The sequence below is a fragment of the Agelaius phoeniceus genome, chromosome 6, assembly GCF_051311805.1.
Source record: "Agelaius phoeniceus isolate bAgePho1 chromosome 6, bAgePho1.hap1, whole genome shotgun sequence".
NCBI classification, from domain to species: Eukaryota; Metazoa; Chordata; class Aves; order Passeriformes; family Icteridae; genus Agelaius; species Agelaius phoeniceus.
The window spans coordinates 52,420,372-52,433,030 of NC_135270.1; the positions used below are offsets into that span (position 1 = coordinate 52,420,372).

General features: G+C 41.2%; 1 protein-coding gene and 1 long non-coding RNA gene across 15 annotated transcripts in view; one reads left to right on the forward strand and one right to left on the reverse strand.

Moving 5' to 3' along the window:
• The first annotated feature begins 4,935 nt into the window (after nucleotides 1-4,935).
• Nucleotides 4,936-10,317, forward strand: LOC143694417 (uncharacterized). The gene is made up of 3 exons (XR_013182888.1): nucleotides 4,936-4,968; nucleotides 6,579-6,789; nucleotides 9,197-10,317. It is a non-coding gene; the product is annotated as an uncharacterized LOC143694417 (long non-coding RNA).
• BEGAIN (brain enriched guanylate kinase associated) overlaps nucleotides 10,310-12,659 on the reverse strand; it is a 158,718-nt gene continuing 156,368 nt past the window's right edge. For all 14 annotated transcript variants that reach the window (XM_077180700.1, XM_054635665.2, XM_054635663.2 and 11 more), the window contains one exon: nucleotides 10,310-12,422. In XM_077180700.1, the coding sequence (XP_077036815.1) occupies nucleotides 11,049-12,422 (1,374 nt within the window). In that variant the 3' untranslated portion in view covers nucleotides 10,310-11,048. The remainder of the gene's footprint in view (nucleotides 12,423-12,659) is intronic.

Here is a 12,659-nt window from a genome sequence, read left to right on the forward strand (position 1 = left end):
TTGCCCACAGGACGCCACTTGACAGGAGAAGGTGTCAGGGTGAGAAAAGCGTAATGCATGTGCCACTTGTTTCTGCAGCTTCCCAGAGGTGGGGTTTCAGTTCAGATCCCATGTGCTGGAAGGCTGAGTGCCAGAGCAGTGTCCTCCTGGCAGCAGAGCCAGCTCTGTCTGAGCAATCTGCTGTGCCTGGACAGCTCTCACAGGGCTCCTCAGCACTGTGCCGGGGGAAGCAGGAACCAGAGGAGGCTGGAAGGTGAAAGTTTGAGTGTTCAGCCCCCTCCTGCACCATTAGGCAGCTGAAATACCCTTGTGGTGGCTGCAGGGGAGACCCTCCACTGGGCTGGCCACAGGTGTTGGTAATGGAAAGTCTCTGCTGCATTTGCATGGGATGGAATGGAAAGTCTCTGCTGCATTTGCATCCAAAGCTTACTTTGGAAATTGTTCGTACAAAGTTTTGAGAATTGTAGAAAGGCTTGGGTTAGAAGGGACCTCAAAGCCCATATAGTTCCATCCCCCCTGCTATGGGCAGGGACACTTTCCATGAGACCAGGTTGCTCAAGGCTCCATCCAGCCTGGCCTTGAACACTTCCAGGGATGGGACATCCACAGCTTCTCTGGGTAACCTCTTCCTGTGCCTCACCACCCTCACTCTCTAGTAAAGACTTTCTTCCTAACATCTAATCTAAATCTCTCATCTTTCTGTTTAAAACCCTTATTCCTTCTTGTCCTATCACTGCAAAAATTGTTGTTCTCCCTCTCTTATATAAGACCCCTGTAAGTGTTGGAGGGTCACACAGATCTCCATGGAGCCTTCTCTTCTCCAATCTGAACAGCTCCTGCTTTCTCAACCTTTCCTCAGGGGCTCCAGCCCTTGGAGAGTCTCCATGGCTGTCCCCTGGATCCAGTTTAACAGGTCCCTGTCTCCCGTGCTGAAACCAGCACATACTCCCCACTAATTGTGTACTCCCCATGGTCCCAAGGCACAGGCACAGGGGGAGGTGTTTATTTACACATCTTTATCCAAGATTCATCTAAGCCTGTGACAAAAACTGTCCCTCTGCAGAAATGCTGGGAAGCAGAAAAAAAGGTGCTATTTGGAGAAGGAAAGCAAAGTGCTATACACTTTTGTAGTGCAGTACTGTTTTCAGCAAGTGTTTTGAACACTGTTGTGCAATAAATAAAAGAAATAGAGCTAATAGGTTGCCTTGAACCTCTGTTATGAAGAGGGAAATAATAAGCAGATCTCATATTCCAGGAGGCTGAACACATCAGATGTCAGCCTGACATAATGACATCTCTGCACTGTCTGAGGCAGGAGTGCCTCCTGCAAAGACAGCAGCATCCAGGGGAACCAGTCCTTCATCTTTCAAGGAATTACACTGCTTAACAGCCATTTGTTTCCCACTATAGTGTTATTGTAGTTTTCTGTACTGATTATTTTCAGTGTTTAAACTGGGCTTTTATTTGTGTGTTAGCTGTCTGAGTTTAATGTCTCTTCTGTGCCTGGGGTAAGAAGTGTATACCTTGCTTTTATAATGCAGCCAATTCACCTCAGGTTTCAGACCAAATGCTTTTGCTGGAGGATTTGAACTCATCTAAATTACTAATTTTAATCAAAATGAAATTGTCATAATGTAATTATATAATAATATATATGTATAACTATTGGGAATAATTCATATACATTTGTGAGCTGTATGGTGAGAAATATCTTCCTCCTATTAAAGATGTGGGCACACATGCAAAGATAAATGACTGGCCCAGCAAAAAATCTCTGCTGTTTTTCTAGGCAAACAATCCCAACACAGCAGTCCAAGGGAAAATCATTTATTAAATGGAATTTATTAAATGGAATGCTGACAAGGATCAAGATCAGTAGTATATCTACAGTTTATATTCTAATTTGTCTAAATTCCTGAATAATTTCAATGTTATTTAAATGTGTAAGGCAGTTAAATGTGACAGTTCTATAGCCAGAGAGCACAGTCTATGTGTCTTCAGTAGGTTTAAAATGAGCCCTAAAGCCTGTACAGGACTTGGTGTGTGGGAAGTCTCTAGAATGGCTAGAGGCATGAATTGAATGTACTGTAAATAAACTGTGGCACGAAAACTTTCACTAGTGCTCAGGGAGGAAAGAAAATGCTGATGAATGTTGAAACCATAAGATTTGAATGCAGTGGGTAGCTCCTGCCTGACACACACAGGGCTGGAGCAGAGAAAAATTGATTAATTCAGCCAGCACAATGAGGGAGAAGCCTGACTCTGACACTGCCATTAAATAGGAAAAATTTTGGCAGGTAAGTCAAGTTATGCTATATGGTTTTTTCATCACTGTTGTACATTTCTGAGGAGCTGCTGTCCTGCTGCCTGCTCTGCAGATGTGGTTCTGCAACATCAGGGGACACCACGATTTTCTCAGGTCTGCCCTGTGAGCCCACCAGCAAACAGAATCCTCTCCTGACTTCCAGCCTCTACTTGGACAACAGGAAGCAGACTCAGCAATATTAATGGCAAACTGTAGCCTTGATCCTGAGGGTCTGGGAGGTTCCCAGGCTGGGTTGCTGTTTCTCCCTTATTTTCTGATGGGTCTGACTTCATTCCTTTGTCTGTTTGTCACTGTGCAATGCTAGGTGAGGATTGTGTACCCCAAGACATGAAATGGAGACGTGCCTCTCTCTATCCTCAGCTCTTGCCTTACATTTTACCTCCTCTCACCCCACCAAGTATTCACATCTGTCCTTTGCACTTTGCGTGCCACAGATTTCAAAACCTGCCCAGACAGCCCATGGAATCTCCATCACTGAGGTAATGAGGAAATGCTGCTGTGTGGGTACAACTATTCCTGCAGCATCTGTGTAGCAACTGAGAACCTTAAAGGCATCAGCTGAGACTGGTGCTGGTTCAGATGGGATCAAAACCTGACTGTCACCAGCCTCTGAAAGAGGAGCTGAGAAAGAGACTTGGCTGGTTGCTGTCTGGCAGCAATGTTGGAGTCATGAGGCTTCTCCCAGGCTCTTCCAGCTGTGCAGCTCCTGCAGGGAGTGAGTGTGCTCTGCAATGAAGTGGAAAGCCTTTCTCAGGTGGGGGAGAAAGGCTTCCTTATCACCTCCTTGGCAGCTGCACCAGCCCAGTCCAATGGGCTCTCTAAACAGTCCTGCTTCTTTGAAGTCCTCCCTGTTTTGTTGTTTGCTTGGGTTATTTTTCTCCAGTTAGAGCTTTTTCTTCCAACAGCTTTGTGAATCTTTATCTGCTCAGCAGGAGAATATCCAGAGCAATTCCTAAGTGTCAAGCTAATGTGGATGGCACTAATGGAAGAAGGTGCTGATGTGCCAAAGAAGTTTGTGGCCAGGATGCCTTTTTTTGAATAGAACTTTTTTGTGTGAATTGATAAGCAGCTTTGGCTTGCAAGTGAGTATAAATATAAACTGCAGAGTGTTGAGAAATATGATACATGCAGTGTCAGTGTCTGTGGAAAAATGAGGTGGATCCCAGCTGTTCTGTAGTGATTTCCAAATTCTGTATGCTGAGGCTTTTGCTCTTTCAGTGTAAGAAGCTTTGCAAGGAGAAAGGCCTAGCAAGGGAAAGGGAGAGCCCAGGGTAAAGGACTTTTTTCAAATACTGGTAGTTCAAATAGTTCCCTTCATTTCTCTGTATGATACATAGGTGTGAGCTGAGGTATTGTAGCCCAGGGGCTGACCTGGGAATAGGAAATGTTAATTTCACATCCAAAGGGGAAAAAAATATTAAGGGTAAGAAAATATGGTATTTGGTAATGGTAGGCAATGCAATATGCATGGCCTATGTAATTATAATCAAGGGACTATTCTGTCAAGTACTGTATAATCAAATAATAAGAGACAATCCATCCTTCATAAGACTAAAAGATAAAAAGATAGAAGAATTATCCTAACTTTTTATAAGGATAAAATACAAATGTTGGACAAATTACCTCTTTGGTGGGGCTTGGGAGTTGTGTGTGCATTTTCATGAGTTGGAAGTTAGGTTGTTTGAGTGGGAACAACACTTTCTGTCTAAACAAAGCAGAAATTTAAAGCTCAAAATAAGGTAGTCTTAGAAGTCAGAGACAAGTGGAGTTATGAGCTGAAGCAAGAAATCAAGTTTAATTGGTGTCATCTAGAGTGCCAAAAAGTGCATTTCATCTTTATCATCAATAGAGAATGAAAGAAAAGTAAAAGGCAGTCCAAACCTATTTTAAATAAAATAATTGTTTGGGGTCCTTGCAAAGTGTGACTTCACTGGATTTGTTGTGTTCCCACAACTTGGCTTTCTGGACTCTGAAATCTCAGTAATGAGCTGTTTACTGACATTCTTTTCAATTAGACCATTTCTCCTTGAGTAGCAAATGTTATTCTGTTAAACTGATTTAGTTTCAGGATTGTTTTTCCCTACTGACACAAGTCGGGTGTTTATAGGCAGGACTGACAGCTCTAGCAAAAGCACCCATATCACTGCAGCTTGCAAAATACAATTTTTCTTTTTCTCTTTAAAAAGAGATGGGGGAAAAGGGCAAAATTAGATTGAAAGAAAACAGTCTGTTTCTAAAAGTCTTTTCCTGGCACTTTTTCATAATGTACCCTAAAAATCAGGGTAATACAGTAAATGTTGTGACTGGAAAGTTTTACTGCATTTAGTGCTGACAGAGCAATCATCCTTGCTCTGCCTCCATTCCCCTATGTATCCTTCCAGCCTGTCAGGAAAATCCAAGTTGGTTCCAAACAGCAAGATGCAAGTTCTCAGCTCAGTTACATACTTTCTTTGGCAGTGTATGTATTCTCTGGGTAAAATATGAAAAAAACCCCAGTTTTATTGTAGACAAGCATGACTGTCTTCGAAGTAATTTGGCCTTTCAATAGTTTGGATGCACGGATTAAATTTTGAATTTTCTTTCTTCTAGTGTCAGCTCTTTCCTTCCTCACCTTCAGGCTATTATGGACTCTGAAAGCTCAGGTAAGTGGGGATGAATCAGAAAACAATGATTCAGTTCCTGTGCTAAGGCTGAGCTTGAGAAATTGAGCTTTTCTTCTTAACTGTTTCTCAAGTTATAGCATGAGCAAAAGGCCAAGAGCCTTAAAATCTGCTAAAACTAAAATAGCTAACTCCTTACTATCTCTCTGGGATTAGGCATGTCATCTTAGTGTAACTCCCAGGGCTTTGGGGATAAGAGCATTTCCCTCATTTTTTGGAGGATAAAGAGTGTGAAATGCTGAAGGTCCATTGAAGTAAATTGACAAATTTAAGTCAAGTGAGCATAAATCTGGATTTACCTCCTTGCCAAAAATAATCCCACCAGAGTCAATACTCAAGATTTATCAGTTAGAAGTGCGGCTGCTGCTGCTGTCCCCACTTGCTGAGGTTGGTGGCACAGTGGTTTCTTGAGGTGAGAGGTTTTGTGCTGGCTGGACATTCAGTGTAGGTCCCCCTCCTCATGTCACCCCACACAACTCCAGATTAAGAGGATTTCTACTGTAACAATAAAATCTCTAACAAAACATCTTGAGTGGGAACCTACTGAAATTTATAACCCTTATGTGCTGAGGATGCTTTTATTCCTTGTGATCCGTTTTTCAATGTCACATGTAAAAACCTGGAATGGGAAAGGATGCTGCCTGACATTGACGTTACAAATTTAATTATTCTGGGATTTGCTGTTGTTTCTCTTCTAAATCACAGAGCTGTCAGTGTAGTAAATTGTGCTGTGGCTCTGCAGCTCATGCACGTCTGCTCTGACTCATAAATTGCAAAGCAAAAATTGAAATGGTTGAATATATTTAAATATTCATTCATTAGAGCTAACTTTAAAAATTAGAATTTTTCTGAATAATCACAGAGTATTAATGTATATCTATCATGATGGGTGTGTTGATGAGGAGGCACTTAACTCCCATCAGGGATATTTCCCAACAATTACATCTTGTATCTATGCAACTTGTTTTGGCCCTTGCAGATGGAGTTGTTCTCCCTACTCTGGAACTGTCTGCAGGGGCTTTACCACTCCCCACAGGTGTGGGATGTGGGGCTGGCAACATCCTTAAGGAGCTCCTATCTGGCAGAAAGCAGAGGGCCCTTCTCTGCAGCACGGGGACTGCAGGAGCCTGGGGAAGAGAGAGCTCAGGGGCTTGGAAGAGCAGCATGCCAAAACCTTGGTGTCTTGGGCAGCAAGCTGGTGTCTGAGACCTTGTGGGGTGCAGAAGGAGCAAAACCTTTCATTGCGTGATTATTCAAATTACTCTTTTTAGCTGCAGCTAAACAAACCCTCTCAATCACTAAAATACAGTAAAAGAAAATACCAAAGAGAAAACAATGTGGGAGATGCTGGAATGAACGACTGGTTGCCAAAGAATAACTGAATGGCCAGAGCTGTTTCTAACAATGAAGTTTGTTTTCAAAGACTTGGAGGAAAGATTGGGAAAACAATGACAAACTTCTGGTAATGTTGATCTAAAACCATGTAGACAACATGCCATGGTTTGATGCACGCAGATCAGCAGGGAGGGTCAATAAAAGCTGCTCCAATCTGTGTAACCCTCACCTTTCCTTCAACTGCACTTTGGTTACAGGGGCTTGGAACAGCTCAGTGCTCATTGTAAAATGTTGTGGTGTTCAGCAGCAGAAAGGTGAGGAGGATTCCTTGAAGAGAATAAGAAGCAGTTAGTGTCCTGAAAGGAGTGTCTTCCAAGAGAAAAATCTGAGATGGCCACATCTACACAATTTAAGGAGACATATAACAAGAGTCTGTAAAGGTTACGAGGTTGCAAACATGAACAGAGGGTAAGAATTTTATATGAAAGTCCAAAGGATGTCAATCAGTACTTTAAAATTAAACAAGGGGAAATTAATCTAAGGAGCTGCATAATCATGTTCTGTGATAGATTATGGATTCTTTTTAATTAAAAGTGCTGGAAGGGAAAAGAATTATTTTGATTAATTTTCTAGTTTGGGTGAAGAAGTTAGAAACTGTTGAGTTGAAAATGACCTGTGTTATGGCTTGCCATGATTTAAACTTAAAAATTTTAGCTATTTTTAGACTTCTAAAAAGTTTAACAAAGGTGACCTGCATTATTCATACTAATTGAGATTTTGCACAGTTTTATAAGATTAATTGGGAGTGAAAAAACATCTCAAAAAAGCATTTTCTTTCCATGACTTCATAATACTTTTGCGCTGTTATTGCTGGTGAATTATAACCCATATCCCTAGTAACATTTTGTATTCTTTTCTGTTTTGATATGTGATTCAATATGCTTGACTCTGATGTCTTTCAGCCCCCTCTGTTTTCCCCTTGATCAGCATTGTGTGTCTTACTCATTCTGCTTTTGGTTTTCATCATTAAAATGACATTTTTCATCTTCTGCTTCACTGCACTGTTGGGGACTTGCCACTTCTTTTACTCGCCCTTTCTGTTCTTTCTCATGGCAAATGAAATAATTAATCAAATAAGAATTCCTGCCATAGTTACCTACAAATCCTGCATATGAAATTTGATTTGGGAAAGTGAGGTTTTGTGGCAGCACGGAGCCACCTTGGCATTCTTATAATGCTTAAGAGGAAATTGAACATTTTTCCATTCCCACGTCCTTGGGTAAAGGTATTTCATGGCAAATTCTCAGCCACTGGAGTGGAGGGGTCTGTGGCACTTTGGCTGAAGATCTGTTGTTTTACTTTCTGGAGACACTTGTAATTGAATGAAATAAGAGTAGAGCTTATCAAACTACGCCTACTTGAATGGAAAAAAGGAAGTCAGATCTTTTGAGAAAGATCTTTAGGTGCTATTCTCTGTCAGAAATGTCCTACAGAACCTAAGTGCTCCTTTTTTAACAAGGATCAATCTCCTAAAATCTCAGTGCCTGTAAGTCTGTACAAACCAGTTGTCTGATGGCACAGCAGAACTCTGTTGGCTGTTTTCAATACCTCCAATGACATACTTCAAAACTCATCAAGATTTTTCTGGATTAGTTCTTCCTGGTGTGAAAACTGAAGGCAAGAAAAAAATTAAGACACTACCACAAAGAAAATTTGAATCTATTGTGAAAACACCTATCATCATTCTGTCCTTATGCTTCAGATCTCTCCCTGTGGTTGTCTCGATAAATATAAACTTATTGTGACAAAATTAACCCCAAAATCCCAGAAAGAAATCCTTTATTATAAAATTTCAAAGTTATTTTTTAAAAATTAAACTAAACCATAGTGTATCTGTAAATCTGAGAAAATGCTGGTGAATTATTGGAACTTTTTCTCATGTTCATAGGAAATTAGCAAACTTACCATCAGTTTTTCTAATTAAGGAGAAATTTAAATCAACATATTAAAGCTGAAGAATTTTTATAGCTATTTTGATTGATTCAGTTGAAATTCATTAATATATTTTTCTGTAACAGAATTCATTACAGAAAAATGTTACAAGGTCATGGGCTATTTCACAAAAAACCCTGTACTAATTGGCTGAAAAGGCTGGGTTTAGTCTATGTTCTCAGTTTATGTATTAGTGCACATAAACTGAGAAAAAGAGTTAAGTCAAGCATAGAAGCAGACTTTGAAACTGCAGTAGTATGAAAGAATACAATAGAACAGGATATTAAATAATCAGAGATATAATATCTAGAAGAAATGTAATTTTGTATAATTGCCAAAGTAGCACTTTAGGTCAAATAATGAACAATATTATAAAAGGATTAGTCTGACACTGTTCCAGTTCATAAATGACACAATTTACTGTTTCATAGCTTACATATTTTCTTAGGTGAGATAACAGTTAATTTTCACCTCTTCCATACAAATCCTTATATTCATTGACCAGAGAAATTAATGTCTTTCCTTAGGGATTGTCTAAATTTTATATACCTGGATGAGTCAACAGTGAGTTTTTTTTCATATCTGTTTTCTGTCTTGGTGTTTCAAAGGGGAAATAACAGCTCTTGTGGATCTCCAAGTCAATTTACTGCAGGTCACATCCTGCCATAAGTAGCTCTTGGCCTTTGGAAACCTCATTGTATGTGTTTATTATCGACTTCATGGAATTATTTGCAGCCTGCCCTACCTCTCACACTCACTGTGAGCAAGTTTGGGAGCATAAAATCACAAGGCCTGTGACAGTTTTGTACTGAAATGAGCACCACTTTGGAGCTATCTCGTGCCTTACCTGTGAGATATTATTTGTGACCATTATTCTCCACAGACCCTGGAGGAACTGCAGGGACTTGATGCCTGGTCTTCCAAAGAGCACAGCAAGTACTTGCACACATCAACAATGGACAAATTTTATATTGTACATGGTGGAAATAGAGAGCAATGGGAGTTATTCATGCCAAGTGCACTGAATGTGTGGCCCCGTGATGGAAGATACTTGTGAGGGAAATGAACAGTTCTGTACTCCTGGTTTGTGGTCAGTTGCCAGGTAACTGCTTTCAGAGAATCAGCAGAAAAAGTATATTTTCTTAATACCTATTGAGTAGATCATTATTTTAGCTTTACAAGGAACTAGTTTATATTTTTTCAGTGATCCCACTGATTACCACCATGTACTGCACTAAGCAAGGTCTTTCCCCATACATTGAGCTGTCAAGAGTCAGTATTTTAAGTATAGGATATGTGAACGTGACTTAAAATAATTATTAAATATTTATTGTTGTATTCTACCTCTCACCAAGCAGGAATACTGGAGCTGGGAAGAAAATCCTCAGGATTTCCCTTTCTCTCCTTTTTGTTTTTCTCCTCCTCTCATTTTGCTCTCTCCCTTTTCCTCCTGTCCCAGTTGTATGCTCCATAATGGTGAAATGGTGAGAAACAGAAAAATTGCCGGAGGAAGTGCCAGAAGTACAGGTAAGAATACAGCTTCTTGGACTCAGGAGCAAAGGCTACAGATTTTCCAGACTTTCCTTAAGCTTCAGAAAAATCACTCTTAGAAATACCAAGCTGCATAAGAAGAAAGGCATAAAAGTCCTAAAGGCATAAAAGATTGTCTCAAGTATGTGAGTAATAGAGGAGGAGCTTACATCACTGGTTTTTGAGTAATTTTCTGTTCTCATTCAGTATGCAGAACCCTGTCTAGTGAACTCAAGACTGTGGATAAACATTTTTTTTTTCCTTGCTTACTTTCAACAGACTGATGAGAAGTCATCCTCCCACACCCAGATGCCATGGGCTGTGAACCAGTTAAACTCTGGAGCTTACAGAGAGACTCCTTTAGAAAGCAATCCAGTTCAGGAGCTTTAGCCATTAATTTTTGCTGGACTGATGCCCCTCAGAGCAATTCCATGTTCTATTGAATGAAGGGAAAAACAACCCCAAAATATATCCACTGGTGTCTTTTATTAAGTTATGCAAAATACAGTATTAATTATGACACTGCATGCATTTTAGACAATATAAATGCAAGCCTACAGAAAATGTGACAAAGAAACCCTCAATTACTTTTGAGGTAGTATACAAGGAAAAATAGGAAAGCAGAAACACAGTGGATTAAAAGAACAAAATATTTGTATCACTTTGTGCATACATTAGTCACTCATAAATACATTTGTATGAAATAACTTAAGATACAATTCCATTCTTGTTAAAAAATATACTTCTTGAAATTCACCATTCTTGGTTTTTTTTGATTTCACATGACATTTTATGGTATTTTATCAGGTGGGTTTATTTTTTTTTGTCACTGTCATCATGATTTTACCCTTTTCCTCCAAGAATTTAGGCACAGATGGCCTCATGCACAAAAATAAATAAGAAACCTGCTTGAAGGGAAAAGAATTCTGCTCAAATAGCTTAGGATAGTCTAATAAATACATTTTTGTTTATAAAAATATTTCAGGTTTATAAAAGAGGGGAGGGGACAGTCTCCCATGTGGAAAGGATGTCAAGTGAAAAGTGCTGTATAATGTTTTTGAAGAGATTTTGTTTTAAACATATAGTACCGTTATGAATATATATTTCATAATAATCCTGTTTCTTAGAACCTTATTGTTCACTAGGAGCATCAAATGCTCTTTCCTTGCCTTTGTTTGCTGTCTTATTGCCATGTGGGGAGGTGCCTAGTTCAGAAGGGTTCCGTATAACTGTGCTTTTGTAAGGCTGTCCTTCCGACTCAGGCCAGTGCTCCCCGTCCGCTGGAACTGCGGCTGTTTGCTGTGAACCCCCGGATGGCTTCCTTGATCCATGGAAGACTGGTGCATTTCTGGAGCCTCCACTGAACTCTGATTGAGAGACTCTGCTGAGCTGTTGGGGCTCACATCCACATATTCTCTTTTCAATACCGGGCTATTTTCGATGTTTTTGCTACTGCATAACTGGACAGTGATCCTTTCGTTTTTTTGGTCTCTCGATTCTTTTGTTTTGTAAGTGGGCAATTTGTCCTGCTTACAGCTTGTGCTGATGTCAATGTTCAGGCCACTGTCTGTTCTCAGGAAGCAAGAATCCACAAGTCTGCTTTGGCAGATGTCATCTCCCTCTGAGCAGCTGTCTGCTTTGTAACTAGCATAGATGGGGCTTGTTCGACTGTCCCCCTTCTTGATGGGGCTGCTGTAGTACTGCTCTGAGAAACTGCAGGGCGACAGCCTGCCAGTGTTCCTGTAGGAGTACGCTCCAATGTCCTCCACACTCAGCTGCCTCCACCGCCCTGGCAAGTCTTCCTCTGAAAGGTGGGTGCTCCTGCACTCATTCCTCATTTTCTGGTTTGCCAGAGCCTGCTGTGGTGTTATGGCTGAGAAATGAAAAGGTTCGTTTGCATATGGGGGCAGAGTCCTGGTAAAAGTGGGCGAGTTCTCGTTGTCGTCAGCGAGCTCCATGTGCTGCGGGGGTTTGGGCTTGGCGAACCTGGGGCTCCCCTGGTGCTCGTACCCCGCGGGCGACTTCCTCTCAAACAGCTCCTCGCGGTTGCTCATGTAGATCGCCTGCTGCGAGGCTGTCAGGGTGTTGGCTTGGGCGTTCTCCTTCTCCTCAGACGTGACGCTGAAGCTGGAGTAGGAGCTGGAGGTTGGCAGAGAGGTGATGTACTCTGGGAAGGCTTCGTGGGAGAAGCTGGAATGGAAGCCGTCCTCTTCCACAGTGCTGTCCGTGGAGTTTTGGGAGCGCAGGAACCCCACGTCCTTCACCTGCGTGTCCACACTCTGCCGCCTCTCCCTCCTCCTCTCCTCAGGGCAGTAAAGGGCCGTGTCACTGCAGTAGATGTCAGACTTGTACTGGGGTCTTTGTCCCACCTTTCCAGCAGAGTCCTGAAAATTGAGATCCCTCGTGGATGGGCTTGACAGGTGTGAGGACAAGCTGTGTGGGTCTGGTTTCTCCAGCACTTTGGCAATGACGCAGGTGGGAATGGTATCGGCGTAAGAAGTGTGGCACAAGGGGACAGAAAGGCTGCAGCCGTGTTTTTCCAGGTGGATGCTGACTCTTTCCTGAAAGTCAGTTGGCAACTGAAACATAAAGAGATGGCAAGGAGAGAGGAGAAAAGGGTACATGTCAATAGAGGTGTCAGATGAGTGCTGTTTATGACATTACATAGCTCACCATACCTAGTTCTTTATCATGGCCACAATCTTTGTGCATTTCTTGAAACAAATGTAATCAAATGGATTTTGTTTGTTTACTTAACATTTGTACATCTTCATCTGCTTTTGCTCATGGATTACACTGTGAAACTGAAATGTTCC